At 45.9% G+C, this 13,436-nt stretch overlaps 1 protein-coding gene across 2 annotated transcripts in view; it reads right to left on the bottom strand.

Annotated features, from left to right (window-relative positions):
- LOC122378894 (protein strawberry notch homolog 1-like) overlaps window positions 1–13,436 on the bottom strand; it is a 550,127-nt gene that overhangs the window by 393,227 nt on the left and 143,464 nt on the right. For both annotated transcript variants that reach the window (XR_006256101.1, XM_043360535.1), the window contains exon 6: window positions 12,969–13,059. Coding sequence is in view for 1 of the 2 variants with exons in the window: in XM_043360535.1 (XP_043216470.1) it covers window positions 12,969–13,059 (91 nt within the window). In the remaining variant the exon portion in view is untranslated. The remainder of the gene's footprint in view (window positions 1–12,968; window positions 13,060–13,436) is intronic.

The following is a 13,436-nucleotide window of genomic DNA, read 5'->3' as shown; positions in this document are numbered from 1 at the left end:
TCAAGCCAACGGGGCCCAAGTCTATAATGGCACTTAACGATAGCACTAACCTTGTCTCACTTTTCTTGAAGTCTGTTCCGAATGGTTTCGGCCACAGAATGGCTGCACTGAGGTCGTTTGGCATGTGCAACTGTAATTAAAGCCACCTGAGGCGCCCTGACACCAGGCTGAAGCTGGGTAGGAAATGCTTCGTCTTTGCAGATACCACTGGCCGCTGATTCTCGAGTGCCTAAACCGGTAGATGTCGTGGCAAAATTTGGTGTGATAATTTGGACCTTACCGCAGTCAGCGTACGCTAAAGCCCTAATAAAGAAACGCCCCACCCAGAGCTTCTGGATTCTCGTTCCAGTCCACCGTTCCTTCACCCCAGCCCGCCGCCGCGCTCCCTCACATCAGCCCTCCGTTCCCAACTTGACGAGCGTTTGGGCCTTAGTTAGCTGTAGGCTTACTGTATAAATCCATCGAGACAGCCCGTCTCGGTGAGCTTAGTTGGCGAACTACTGCCTTGGGAAGGGTTTCTGGCGGATCGCTGTCCCAATAGGTTTAGATGCGACCGACTGTCTCTGAATGTTTAAGCGGTCTCCTCCCGCTGTGAGCTAGTTTCAGTTGATATCTGTCTCAGAAATACTTTTTAAAGGAAGGTTAAACTGAAATCGAACGTAAAATGAACAGAGGAAATGGTAACAAGTTACCTCATTGAAGAATAGCGCTCGCCTACTTCAAAAGGTTTGGCACCGTTCTTCAACATCTGATATGCGATCGGGTTATGGCACAATTTTTCCCATTGGAGTTTTTTTTTCTAATACAGCAATACGAAAAGCGTTACATCGTCCACTGGCGGATCCAGGGAGCGGGCATTTAAAGCAAATGTTTACTCTCCCTCCCCCTGGCCCCTGCATTGCCCGAAATAGACAAAACGTATCTTATGTTTCCTAATAATAACACTTTTATCGGGATTTTTTTTTTTTGCTTTATACTGTTCAGCAGTAGGTCCGTAAGGAATCGAAATCCGAGGAGTTTTTGGAGTTTGGACACTTGGGGGGGGGGGGGGGTATGTCCCCTACAGCGTCGAAAACGCCTTTCTGGATCCGCCTATGACATCATCTCGACTGGGATCTTGCCCCCCACGCCAAAATCGAATCCGCCGCCACTGATTGTGGGAAGAAAAGCGATGCCACTGGGAAACGGCTTGACGGAATGAAATCGGTGTGGTACCATTTTGCAGAGAGATGTACGTGTAATGATAGGAAAGCAAATAAAAAGTAATGATCCGCACCATTTCCTTAATAATGAAAAATTAATTCAAAAATGTATTTCGCGCGGAGCGCGATGTCCTTTACAACATCAAAACGTATTGAAAACGCTGATAAATCGCTATGAAACCTACATATTCGAAAAGAGCATTCTTTTCTGACCAATATCCACCCAAAATATTATCGAAAAGTCAATAAACTTTTGTGAAAATGACTCAAATATACGACCGTGTTTTGTTAACGTTACGGGTATTTTTCGACAAAATCCGATCAATGGCTTATGGCCGGCAGGTCATACAACTTTTGACAATAGCTATCAAAGCATGGGCTGCAATGCACCGCCCGCAAAGGGGAATTCCAAACACTTGCGCTTACCAGCAAACAGTACATTTTTGTACTAGGAATAACTCAGCAGCTACAGGGCCGATTAAACTGAAACTTGGACAGTGGGTGGAGGGGGCAATAACCCGGCGATGTATGGTCATTTGTGACAGGTAGGGTGGATCGATTGCACGTGCGCACGTGAGGGGTCCGCTTTAACATCTCAAGAACGGCTGGGCCGATTTCGCTCAAATTTTGTTCACTGTTGGGGACAATTTAGAAAGGTGGCTGGCACAAGTCATCTGGAGTCTCAGCTAGCGCGTGCGCACGTGCAGTGGGCCAGTTTGATATCTCAAGAACGGCTGGGCCAATTGCGCTCAAATTTGGTACGTTACTTTAATCGAGTATGAGAAGGGTAACTATGTGTTATTAGTAAGGTAGGGTATGGGTAGGTTAGGGTAGGGTAGGGTGGGTTTGAGTTCGATAAAGGCAAACCATGAGAAAGGCTCTAACAACCCGCAACCAGCACCAGCATACCATGCCGTTCAAACAAATATCCAACTCCGACAAAATAAGACAAATAAAAATCACAAGTTCCCACACCCAAACTAATGTCCCATCAAACGCATCTATCAAAACGCACAGTAGGGTGTGTCATCAGTAACAGAACCAAATGCCGTAAAGAAATTCCTTGGCACTGAGACCTGCAAACACACGGCATAGCAACCGTTTTTGCAAAAAATTAAAATTCGTGCGGCGCCAGCCGTTCAAAGTTTTGGCGCCCGGCGTTGCAGTCTCCAATGCTGAGCGTCACCCAGCACTGCGAGTAACATCAAGTATTGCAGCAGGTAATAATGCAAAATAACTACCGCTGAAAATGATGCTTTTGAGCGCTTCTAAGGCTGATTGTTGCAAAAAGCATGTCATTAGAGTGTCCAATTACTGTTTTTATTGTGCTCAATGAATTAAATCGAGCATTGCTACTGAAACTAAAGAAAAAACTGCCCGATTTTGAGAAGCGGGCGGGGTGGAACTGGAGGCGGAGACGGGAAGTGACTCAGATTCGTCTTCTGAAAACACCGACTCCGTGGCATCCTCTGGGCGGTGCTTCTTCTTCTTCTTCTTCTTCTTCTTCTTCTTCAGCATGTCATCTCGTGTGACCCGGCCCGTCTCCACCAGGAAGTCCCGGATGAGTCCAGCCTCGGTGGAAAGGATCTCCCTCAGCGTCGGCAAAGGGCCCCACGGGCGGGTCCGTGGCCCCTGGTAGGCGGGGTAGTCGACCAACAGGTGTTTGGCCGAGTCCGGTTCGTCGCAACGGACTTTCTCGTCAGACTCGGCCGGACCGAGTCGGAATCGGGTGTCTCCGGTGAGTGGGGAGCAGCTCACGCGGAGCTGTGCCACTGTGATCGACGCTCGGCGGTCCAGTTCTCTCTCCGTGGCCCAGAGCGCCACATCGTCCGCATTCGCAGATGTGTACCTCCAGTTCCCGAGCCGCAGTTATAGCCGGTCATACGAGCCTGCAGGGTTAGCGCAGGGGGGCGACACGGCTATTCGCGCAATGTATTAATTTATGGGCCGCGCGGGGCCTCGCGATGACGCGGCTGGAGGCAACTGCTCAGCGCGCTAGGATACTTCTGGCGGGGCGGGGCGCTGAACGGTGTGCAATGAATGGGTTATGGTCGGGCCGACAGAGATGAGGTATTGAATTTGAATTGACATCAGCAATCGGGTGGGGAAGGAGAACGTTCCTAATCGAGCTTGGGTTGGGGAAAGCCGAAAATATCGCGATCGGCTCATAGCTCAGACAGGGCCGGGTGCCGTACCATGTGTTGTATACATATTTAGGCGGGCAGACAGAGATGAGTTATTGGATTTAAATTCACCTTACCATCGGTTTCTGGAGGGGTTTGAAAATGGTTTTAGTCAAGCTCGGAGTGGGGTAACCCACTGGCGGATCCAGGGGAAGGCATTTGGGGCAAATGTCTTCCCCCACATTGGCAGCGCCCGAAATCGCTTTTCGAGAATCAAAGAAAACTTCACAACTTTTCTGAGGAAATGTTGGTTAATCACACTGCACAGCAGTGCGCAAGGAATCGAAATCAGAGTTTTTTAAATTAATTCCGAGAAACCTTTTTGGGGTAAGCCCCCGCAGTGTCCAAGACCGCTTCCTGGATCCGCCAGTTGTGAATAAGTCACGGTCGATACCGAGCTTCGGCGGGACCAGGCGCTGTATACGTTGTTCTTTCAATGAAGAGGTGGACAGACACCTAGCCCCACATCCTACTGCTATGCCCGTGCTTCTGTGGGTGAAGCACTAAAGCATCACGGAATCCCACAGGACCTGCGAGTCGACGAGGTGGGCCGCTTTGGCCGCCGGGTACTGCAGCTCCCTGGAGTTGCCTGGGACCGATGGCAAAACAACAGCTCCGGCGGTGCCCCTATGGGCCGTAGTAATTAGCGAATTCCTGTAATGTAGAGATCATATCCTCAATAATCTCCATTACCATTTTATATTCCTAAACAGTATGACAGAACAATTATGCTTGCCTACGTTCAGGCATTACCTCTGATGGTCATACGTCCAGTACAACATGTGTTGTCTGTCAAACAACAATCGACGACGGGATCTCTTCTCATTATCTCTTAAGTCATCGGTTGTCAATTCACCCACCCCGTTTCCCTAAAAATAGACGGTCAGATTCGGCCTGGGTCCTTACGACCCCTCTAGATTCGCCAGAGACGGGATCGGATCGCCGTTATTGCACCCGTCTTAGTGTCTTTAATACTATGACAGCTTCGACCACGGACTTCGGACGGGGTGATCGTTCCACGAATGTACGAACCATCCAGGCCTAGAGTGCATCGAGGTTTAAAAGAATGCAGTCTGTAGATCAATAAACATAACAATGGTGGTATACAACCACATTAAAATATCTCCCCGGCTCCCGCAACGTTCCAACGCCCCTCCGTTATGCATTCGCCTTGTGTGTCCGCCGAGCCGGCTTGCCTCCAATGACGTCATCGGCCGGCCGGCGGCGTTCAAGGTCAAACGGCTGGTGTCCTTACCTGGAGTTCTATAGCCTTGGGTTAGCGTCCGATGGCTGCGTTGGTCCTTCAGGAAGACAGCCTCCTGCTGAGTGACTCAGTGGGCGATGAGACTTGTGCACCTGCTCTGAGAGTTGCATTTGCATTTGGCGATATCCAGGAGTTGTTGAATTATGCAGTGGCGGCGCTTTGTTCCTTCCTGTGTCTGGTGTTTTGTTCAGAAGTCTGTAGGGCTGTCTGTAGGGCTTATAGCAGTCCCTTTTGATCACTTTCGTCGTGTGTTTTACATAGATCGCGAACAGGGATTCCTTCATTAGTTCAGAGTTGCCTTGTCCTTTTTTTCGCCACGGCCCTAAATGCACTACTTGTTGGATTTCTTCTTTGAGCACTCAGCCACCTGACATAACTGAAGGCCTCTGCTTTAGTCAGCAGTCGCTGTTGGGACAAAAGTGCCGGCTGTCCTATCACGAAATGTTTTGTACGCGGCCGTGTCAATTTCGGCAGGGCCCTATGCTATCCGGATCATAACTCACGAGGCGAAAAAAACGTAGCTGATTAGGAAATGCCCATACGACAATTATAGCACGACACAGGGAACCAGCAAAGCGCCGCCACTGCATAATTCAACAACTCCTGGATATCGCCAAATGCAAATGCAGCTCTCAGAGCAGGTGCACAAGTCTCATCGCCCACAGTCACTCAGGAGGAGGCTGTCTTCCTGAAGGACCAGCGCAGCCATCGGACGCTAACCCTGCAGGCTCGTATGACCGGCTATAACTGCGGCTCGGGAACTGGAGGTACACATCTGCGAATGCGGACGATGTGGCGCTCTGGGCCACGGAGAGAGAACTGGGCCGCCGAGCGTCGATCACAGTGGCACAGCTCCGCGTGAGCTGCTACCCACTCACCGGAGACACCCGATTCCGACTTGGTCCGGCCGAGTCTGACGAAAAAGTCCGTTGCGACGAACCGGACTCGGCCAAACACCTGTTGGTCGACTACCCCGCCTACCAGGGGCCACGGACCCGCCCGTGGGGCCCTTTGCCGACGCTGAGGGAGATCCTTTCCACCGAGGCTGGACTCATCCGGGACTTCCTGGTGGAGACGGGCCAGGTCACACGAGATGACATGCTGAAGAAGAAGAAGAAGAAGAAGAAGAAGAAGCACCGCCCAGAGGATACCACGGAGTCGGTGTTTTCAGAAGACGAATCTGAGTCACTTGCCGTCTCCGCCTCCACCCCGCCCGCTTCTCAAAATCGGGCAGCTTCTTCTTTAGTTTCAGAAGCCATGCTCGATTTAATTCATTGAGCACAATAAAAAGAATAATTGGACACTCTAAGGACATGCTTTTTTGCAACAATCAGCCTTAGAAGCGCTCAAAAGCATCATTTTCAGCGGTAGTTATTTTGCATTATTACCTCCAACAATACTTGGTGTTACTCGCAGTGCTGGGTGACGCTCAGCATTGGAGACTGCAACGCCGGGCGCCAAAACTTTGAACGGCTGGCGCCGCACGAATTTTAATTTTGGTGGACTCGGATATGGATGAAAATTCATTATTGATCAATGTGCCAAGGAAAAACCTTACGGCGTTTGATTCTGCGAGAATCACCCCCTCGATGACACACCCTAACGCACAGTTATAGCGCAAAATACGCCATCTAGTCTATATTATGATTTATAAGTCGTCCGTGCGTTCTCCATCCATCCGTGTGTCATGTCTTATGTGTCTTATTGCGCCTGAAAGGCGCCTCGTAGCGACGTGAAATTTGGCATGCCCGATCTGTGGGCGTGGGCGGCCTTGGTATTAAAATTTGGGGCTGATTGGTCCAGGGGTGCGCCGTCAGCGCGTGAATCTCTCTCGCATGACGGGCCGCGGCTGGCGCCGAGCGGAGAGCACGTGCTCTTGGCTCATTTTCTTCGCTGCCAAAACTGAACGAAAAGTAGCAGAGCCGGCAGGTCATTGAACTTTGACAACGAACACCGGCGCAGGGCACCGCTCGCTAAGGGGATTCGCCAGTAAATAAAGTAAATTTATTCTTGCAACAACTCAGCCACTACTGGGCCGATTGTGCTGAAAATTGAACTGTGGGTGGGCAGGGCACTCACCAGGCGATGCATGGTCATGTGATACAGGTGCGGTGGACCGACTGAACGTGCGCACGTGAGGGGTCGGCCCTATATCTAAGGAACGGCTGGGCCAATTGCGCTCAAATTTGGTACACAGCTTCAATCGAGTATGAGTAGGGTATGAGTAGGGTAGGGTAGAGTATGTGGAGGATATGAGCAGTGTATGGGCAGAGTAGGGTATGGGCAGGGTGGGGTATGGGCAGGGTAGGGTATGGGTAGGGATCCAAATAATACAAATCAACGATTTTTAACCCAGCATAATGCATCCGTAAAACCAATTTAATCAAAACGTACAGTTATAGCGCAAAACATGCCGTCTAGTCTATCTATATTATGAATTTATAAGTTGTCCGTGCGTGCCCGCGTCTGTCAGGACTTATGTGTCTTATTGCGCCTGAAAGGCGCCGCGTATCGGCGTGAAATTTAGCATGCCGAATGTGTGGGCGTGGGGGACCTCTGTATTAAAATTTGGGGCTGATTGATCCAGGGGTGCGCCGTCAGCACCCGCTCGCGTGCGCCATAGGGTTAACACGGGAAACGGTCAAAACGAACATCGGACGAAAACCGGCCTGCGGCGCTCGCTTTCCGGCTTGATATCTCGGCAATGGGTGGTCGCAGCGAGAAGCGGTTGCCACCAATGGATAGAGGAGAGATGGGCCTAGCGTATTGATATGGTTTCATAGTATAGCACGCGCCACGTGCAAGACAGCACCCCCGGTTGTCAAAAAATGACCGATTTCGTGCATTGCGAAGGAAAAATCGATGCTGCTGGAAAACGATTTGACGGAATGAAGTTGGTGTGGTACCATTTTGCAGACAAATGTACGTGTAATGATAAGAAAGCAAATAAAAAGTGATGATCAGTACCATTTCCTTAATAATGAAAAAAAAAATAAAATTGAATTCGTGCGGAGCGCGATGTCCTTTACAACATCAAAACGTGTTGAAAACGTTGATCGCTGGCTATGAAACCTACATATTCGGAAAGAGCATTCTTTTCTGACCGATATCCACCCAAAATATTATCGAAAAGTCAATAAACTTTCGTGAAAATGACTCAAGCATGCGACCGTGTTTTCTTAACGTTACACGTATTTTCCGACGAAATCGGGTCGGTGGCTTCGGCGTCACCTTTGACCTAGGCTTGTGTCTTCTTGGGTATCGGCATATTGTGCCACCGTCCTTGCCCCGTGTCCGCGCGTGCTGCATTTTTATGTGGTCGCGCGTATGGTGTCATATACTGTCACCTCGCCATGTTTAGTGATATCCACTGTGTGGAAAAATGCATTTTGTTAGTTTCTTTTGGGGGGGGGGTACACTTGTGTTCCCCAATCCAGCGCTTTAGATAATACAGCATCTGTTTTTGACATAATGAAAGCCTGTGTTTTATGTGGGTGGTAGGCTTCGCCGTTCCTCAGGTCCGTTTCTGGCATTTAAATTTCTGCTACATTTCTAGAATGCTTTTTTCTGTTTTTCACATACAAAGCACGGTTCAAATGTGTGACCACAAATCACTGTGATTGTCCCTTGCTTACCACCAACCATTCCTACAATGCTTATGTCGTTACAGCAAAGTTATTCATTTATTGAGAACAGCGTAGTAGTTGAATAAACAATACAGGTGAGCAAAATCTGTAGCACTCATAGTCTTGGCTGATGCGTTAGGAAAAATGGAGGAAGTGCAAGTACACACCACTTTTCAGTTTTATGCTTGAGTGCATTGAATTCCACTGTAGAAGAATCGCAGTTTGATTGTATTTTCATTTAGATATATTATGTATTGTTTCAATAATAGATCTAATAAATATTATTCCAACATTATCTTGACGGTAGTTATCATCCTGCAAAACATGTCCAAATATTTAGTACCTTGAATATTGCGGTAAAATAAGCTGCGCCGCTGCATGTATCAGCAGCGCAATATCTGGTGCCTTAGTTTTAAAATTCATGGTTATACCTTGTAGAGTAAGCTCTGTTGTGGTTTTTGTTCTTTTATAATTATATACCTAATACCAGCTGTTAGTTTCAGTTTTATGAACATGCTCAACCAGAATTTGCACACGTTTCATGCATGAATGGCTAAGTTTGGGGCGCTTATTCAACTATGACTGCTAAAGTTTTTCAAAGGCGCATGACACAACACGACTAGATCAGCAGGTAGGTACCTACCTGTTGACCATTTTTCTGTTTTTGGTGGTGGTGTGTTTGCTATTTGTCTTTTGCAAGGTGCTCGATGAAATAAAATGATGCATTATTTTGGAATGTTTCCTTAACAGAAGCTAGGAGCCGGATTGATGTGTGTTGGTGAATGAGATGGCTCGGAAGCATTATCTGATATGTTTTGCAATGTGCATAACAACCCTTTCATATGCAGAATTTTTAAACAGCTTCTCTGTCATTATCCTGAAATATTGGTGTAGATAAGAGATGTCAGTACCTAATCAGAAGCAGACTTGTGCCAAGATCCCAAAAAGATCCGAGATCCAGGATCTGCAAGATCCAAGATCCGGGATCTTGAGGGATCTTGGATACAACACTTCAGATTTTGCCGAGGGATCCTGGGGATCCAGGACTCTGGTCATCATTTTGTCGAGGGATCCTGGGGATCTTGGATCCTGGCTTTTGATTTTGTCGAGGGACCTTGGAGATCTTGGATCTGGGTTTCGGATTTGTCGAGTGATCCTGGGGATCTTGGATCCTAGTTTTTAACAGGAATATTTTACACATCAGTCTACCATGATTAAATGCCTACCAAACCTATCTATGTATTGCTGGCAAATTCAAATCTCGTGAGGATGAATATCTAGCCAGGAAAACCAATGTGCAAAACATTAGCATGTACAACTGTTAAACTCACTTTATAATGGAAGGAAAACATACTCTACTAACTAAGGTGCTCAAGGTTTCAAAGTATATGCCAGCATAAACACAACTTAGACTTTGTGGGCCGTAGGTACTATTAACTGGATTAGGTATTTGCCAGTTAGCGTCGTATGCTGGCGCTAGCAGAGCTTGTGATATATCAATGATAGATACAAAATTTGGTCGGTATCACTTTGGCATTGGTTTCAAAATTTTCTTAAATTTACATCACAAACATGTGCATCAAAAATTTCTGAAATTTACATCACTAGCATGTACAATGTACATGTCTATTTAGTGCTTCTCCAGGGCTAGAACTGAGTCAGTTGCAGTCGTTTGCAGTTGCAAATAACAGATAAATCATCCTAAAATTATGATTGTGCATTGGATCTTGGGGATCTTGGATCCTACAATTTTGATATTGCTTGGGATCTTCGGGATCTTGGATCCTGGAAGTTTGATCTTGCGCGGGATCTTGTGGATCTTAAACCCTGAAATTTTGATTTTGTGTGGGATCCTGGGGATCTTGGATCTTGCAATTTGATTTTGTGTGAGATTTTGGGGATCTTGGATCCTGAAATTATGAAATACTGTGGGATCTTGCGGATCTTGGATCTTGATTTTTGGTCGAGGCACAAGTCTGCTCAGAAGCACCTACCTCCTTCTGGACAAATATTTCATTGGTTGGCTGAAATAGGCAGGTAGCCTTTTGATATTGTAAGGGGAAATTGTATTTCTATCAAACTTAGAAAATAAAGTTCTAATTATTCATACCTACATACATTTTCATGACCTGGTTAGAGGGCCTTGTTCATGAAGGCTCCATAAATTACAGAAAGCTGCCTCAAAGAATAACTGACTTACTGGGTTACGAATATTTCTTTGTTTTAATTTTCAAAGGCAGGGCTGGGAAAATGCTGAATCTGCTACATACCAGATATTACGAGAAACTCTTTATTAGCTACATTGCCACAAATGTTCCTCACATCATTTGCATTTCTGCTAGAGAAAATGATTTTACAAGTAATCAAAATTCTGGGCAGAGCTTTCCACTTTCATTTTCTATCTATTCTCAAATTGAGCTTTGAATGTTTTTATTTAGTTGGTTGCACAAACAAAAACAGATACAGTGTTTTGCTTATGCCCCCTGTGAATGTTCTTTTTCTTATTTTTTACTCTTTGTAGGTACTCACTACTCAGGTTTAGAAAAAAGCATACAAATATCAAAATAAGGTGCTGTAGGGCTTTCTCAGGGCAAGTTCCAGCACCACCTGAGAGCACCAGAGAGCTCCAGTGAGCCCTAGAATTTTCCTATCAACATTCCAGCAACTTCAGGATTCAGATGGTATCAGCCTACTCAGGCAGAAAGTATTTGAAAGAAATCAGGTTGATTTGGCTGCTCAGTCTGGTCAACAATTTACAATCATTGTGCAGCCGAACCCGCTGTACAAAAGTTGCCAGTTGCCACCAATCAAGGTTTAGAGTTAATACAATAATTGAACATGTAAAAAAGTAAATAAAAAATTCTTTTCTGGGCTTTACTTGATCAATATTTCAATCAGATCTCACCTTCTGCGCAAATTCGATCATAGGTATCTCACTAACATCTTGCTTTGCGTGCTGGGCGGCTTCCTTCCTCTTTAACTGTGTACTGCACGCCGCTTTAGGGACAGTTGTCATTGCAACACTTGAAATTAGGCCTGGAATATCCCACTTTCCTAAAATAGAGGCAAAATAATAGCTAAAATAGCTGAAATAATTCAAAAACACCCAGAAACACTCATCAAACTCAACTGAACTATCCACGCGAAACGACAACTAGAATTGTCTCTAATGCGCCAGAAACAATGCATCAACAAAATACACAAACAGCAATGACGTAATTTGCATATTTTTGACAAGATTTCTTAATAAAACGTACAAAAAATATTCAATAATTCTTTTAAACTCTAATTTGGTTCAAATGAGTATGATTTTAACAATAAAATACATTAAAAACTGAAAAAAATTGTGTATGACGTCATCAAAAAGGATTAAAGACGTTGCAGGACACTGTATCATAAAAGATGGCTTTTTAGAGATGCCATGGGCAGAATGAGTTGATTCTTTTCGTATTTTTATTGATCATTGAACAATGCCCTTTTAAAAACAATTTGTTTTGTTTCGTAAATATGTCATTTGAATATTTCACAAATAATGAAACTCCTTTTTGCAATATTCATATGAAAGATAGCGCATAAAAAGGCGTAGCAGATACCTTTTGTTTCACGACTCAGAGTATGAAGAAGTAGTGATGCTACATTTACTACAATGGAAACTGCTACAAAGAGCCGCCAGATTCGTCATAAAATGGAGCACAAAGCTGACGTTTTGAACTTGTGTTAGTCTTACAGATGCTTTGTTCTTATTCGCCGACGAGATCACTGGCTGGTGGTACCTCCATTTTAAGAATGTGCGAATTTTGATGTTTTTATTGTATTTTTCTTTATGATGTACGGAAGAGAGAAATGTTGATTTTGCTACAATTGATGGAACAATAAAGCGATATCTGCTACCTACTGGGGTATGAACTATGAAAGAATGAGATTTCCCAGCCCTGTTCAAAGGTGATTTACAATACATGGCAGTGAAATACCAAAATAGTGCAGTAAAATAGGATTGGCGATGATCAAACAACACGTGCGCCATTGATGTCTGCAAAAATTGCTACCAGATTGCTACCAAATCCGTGACGTGACTACGGCGCCCTTTTTTCCCTCGTGAACCAGCCTGAGTAGTAAAGTAATCTTGGACTAGAATGCTTCCCTTTTGAAGCATAGGACTTCCTCCAACACTTTGTAGGTACTTTATGAATCTGTCACAATGGCGCGAAATCAGGCGCCAAAAGTGGATCTCATTGTCATTAGACCTACCATTCAAGATAAATATGACGTTATTTTAATGTGTAAACAAAAATCATCAATAAAACATGCACATTGATGTCATTTTTTGCTAGATGCGCAAAAAAAATCCGTTTAGGCCTGACGTCCTAAACGGACGTTTCCCATTATTTTCATCAGAAGTATCCGTTCCGAATTATCGTCGTCTTTGCGCGCCCAAACCAGTATACATGAGTCGAAACTTGCGCACTTTTCGCTAAACGGAAATATTCGTTTTAAACGGAATTTTCGCTGACTCATGTAAGCGGGGTAAATGAGAAGAGTTGAACGCCTGCGTGCCTCGTCCTCCCTCCCAGCGGAGTAACTCTCCAGGAAAGAGTAAAGAAGTTTTCAGTGAAGTCGAATGAGAGCTTAAAGAAGAGTCCCCGGTGACCGGCCGCCGGGGCCGCGCGCTGCCAGTCGGCTCGAGTTCGCTCACATTTTGCCGGCATGTAGTCGGCGTATGTTTCCACCACGCCCATGTCGTCGTCGTCCTCCTCGCCGTGCTCGTCTTCGGGCGGAGCGGCCAGCTGGGGAACGAGGGACGCTCAGTCAGGGGCCCAACAGCCGACTGGGCAGTTATCGGGGTTACATGAGCACAGTAAATACGTATTTAGCCGCTAATTCGAATTAGGAACGCATTACCGACTCATGTAGCCACCTGCTAGTACGAATCGGCGATCCGATCCGCGGTTACATGAGCAAAGCAAATACGCATCACGATCGGATTCACCGCTAATGCGAATCAGGAGCGTACTACCGACTCATGTATCCACCTGCTAATACGAATCGGCGGTCCGAACACAATCCGCTGGGAAAGAGGCTTAGAAGCGAATAGGACCAAGATACGTATTACATGAACTACTCACATGAACTACTACATGAACTATTAGATACGTATTACATG

The sequence above is a fragment of the Amphibalanus amphitrite genome, unplaced genomic scaffold (assembly GCF_019059575.1).
Source record: "Amphibalanus amphitrite isolate SeventyFive unplaced genomic scaffold, NRLGWU_Aamphi_draft 000067F_arrow, whole genome shotgun sequence".
Classification (NCBI taxonomy): Eukaryota; Metazoa; Arthropoda; class Thecostraca; order Balanomorpha; family Balanidae; genus Amphibalanus; species Amphibalanus amphitrite.
This window is presented reverse-complemented; position numbering and strand designations above follow the sequence as displayed.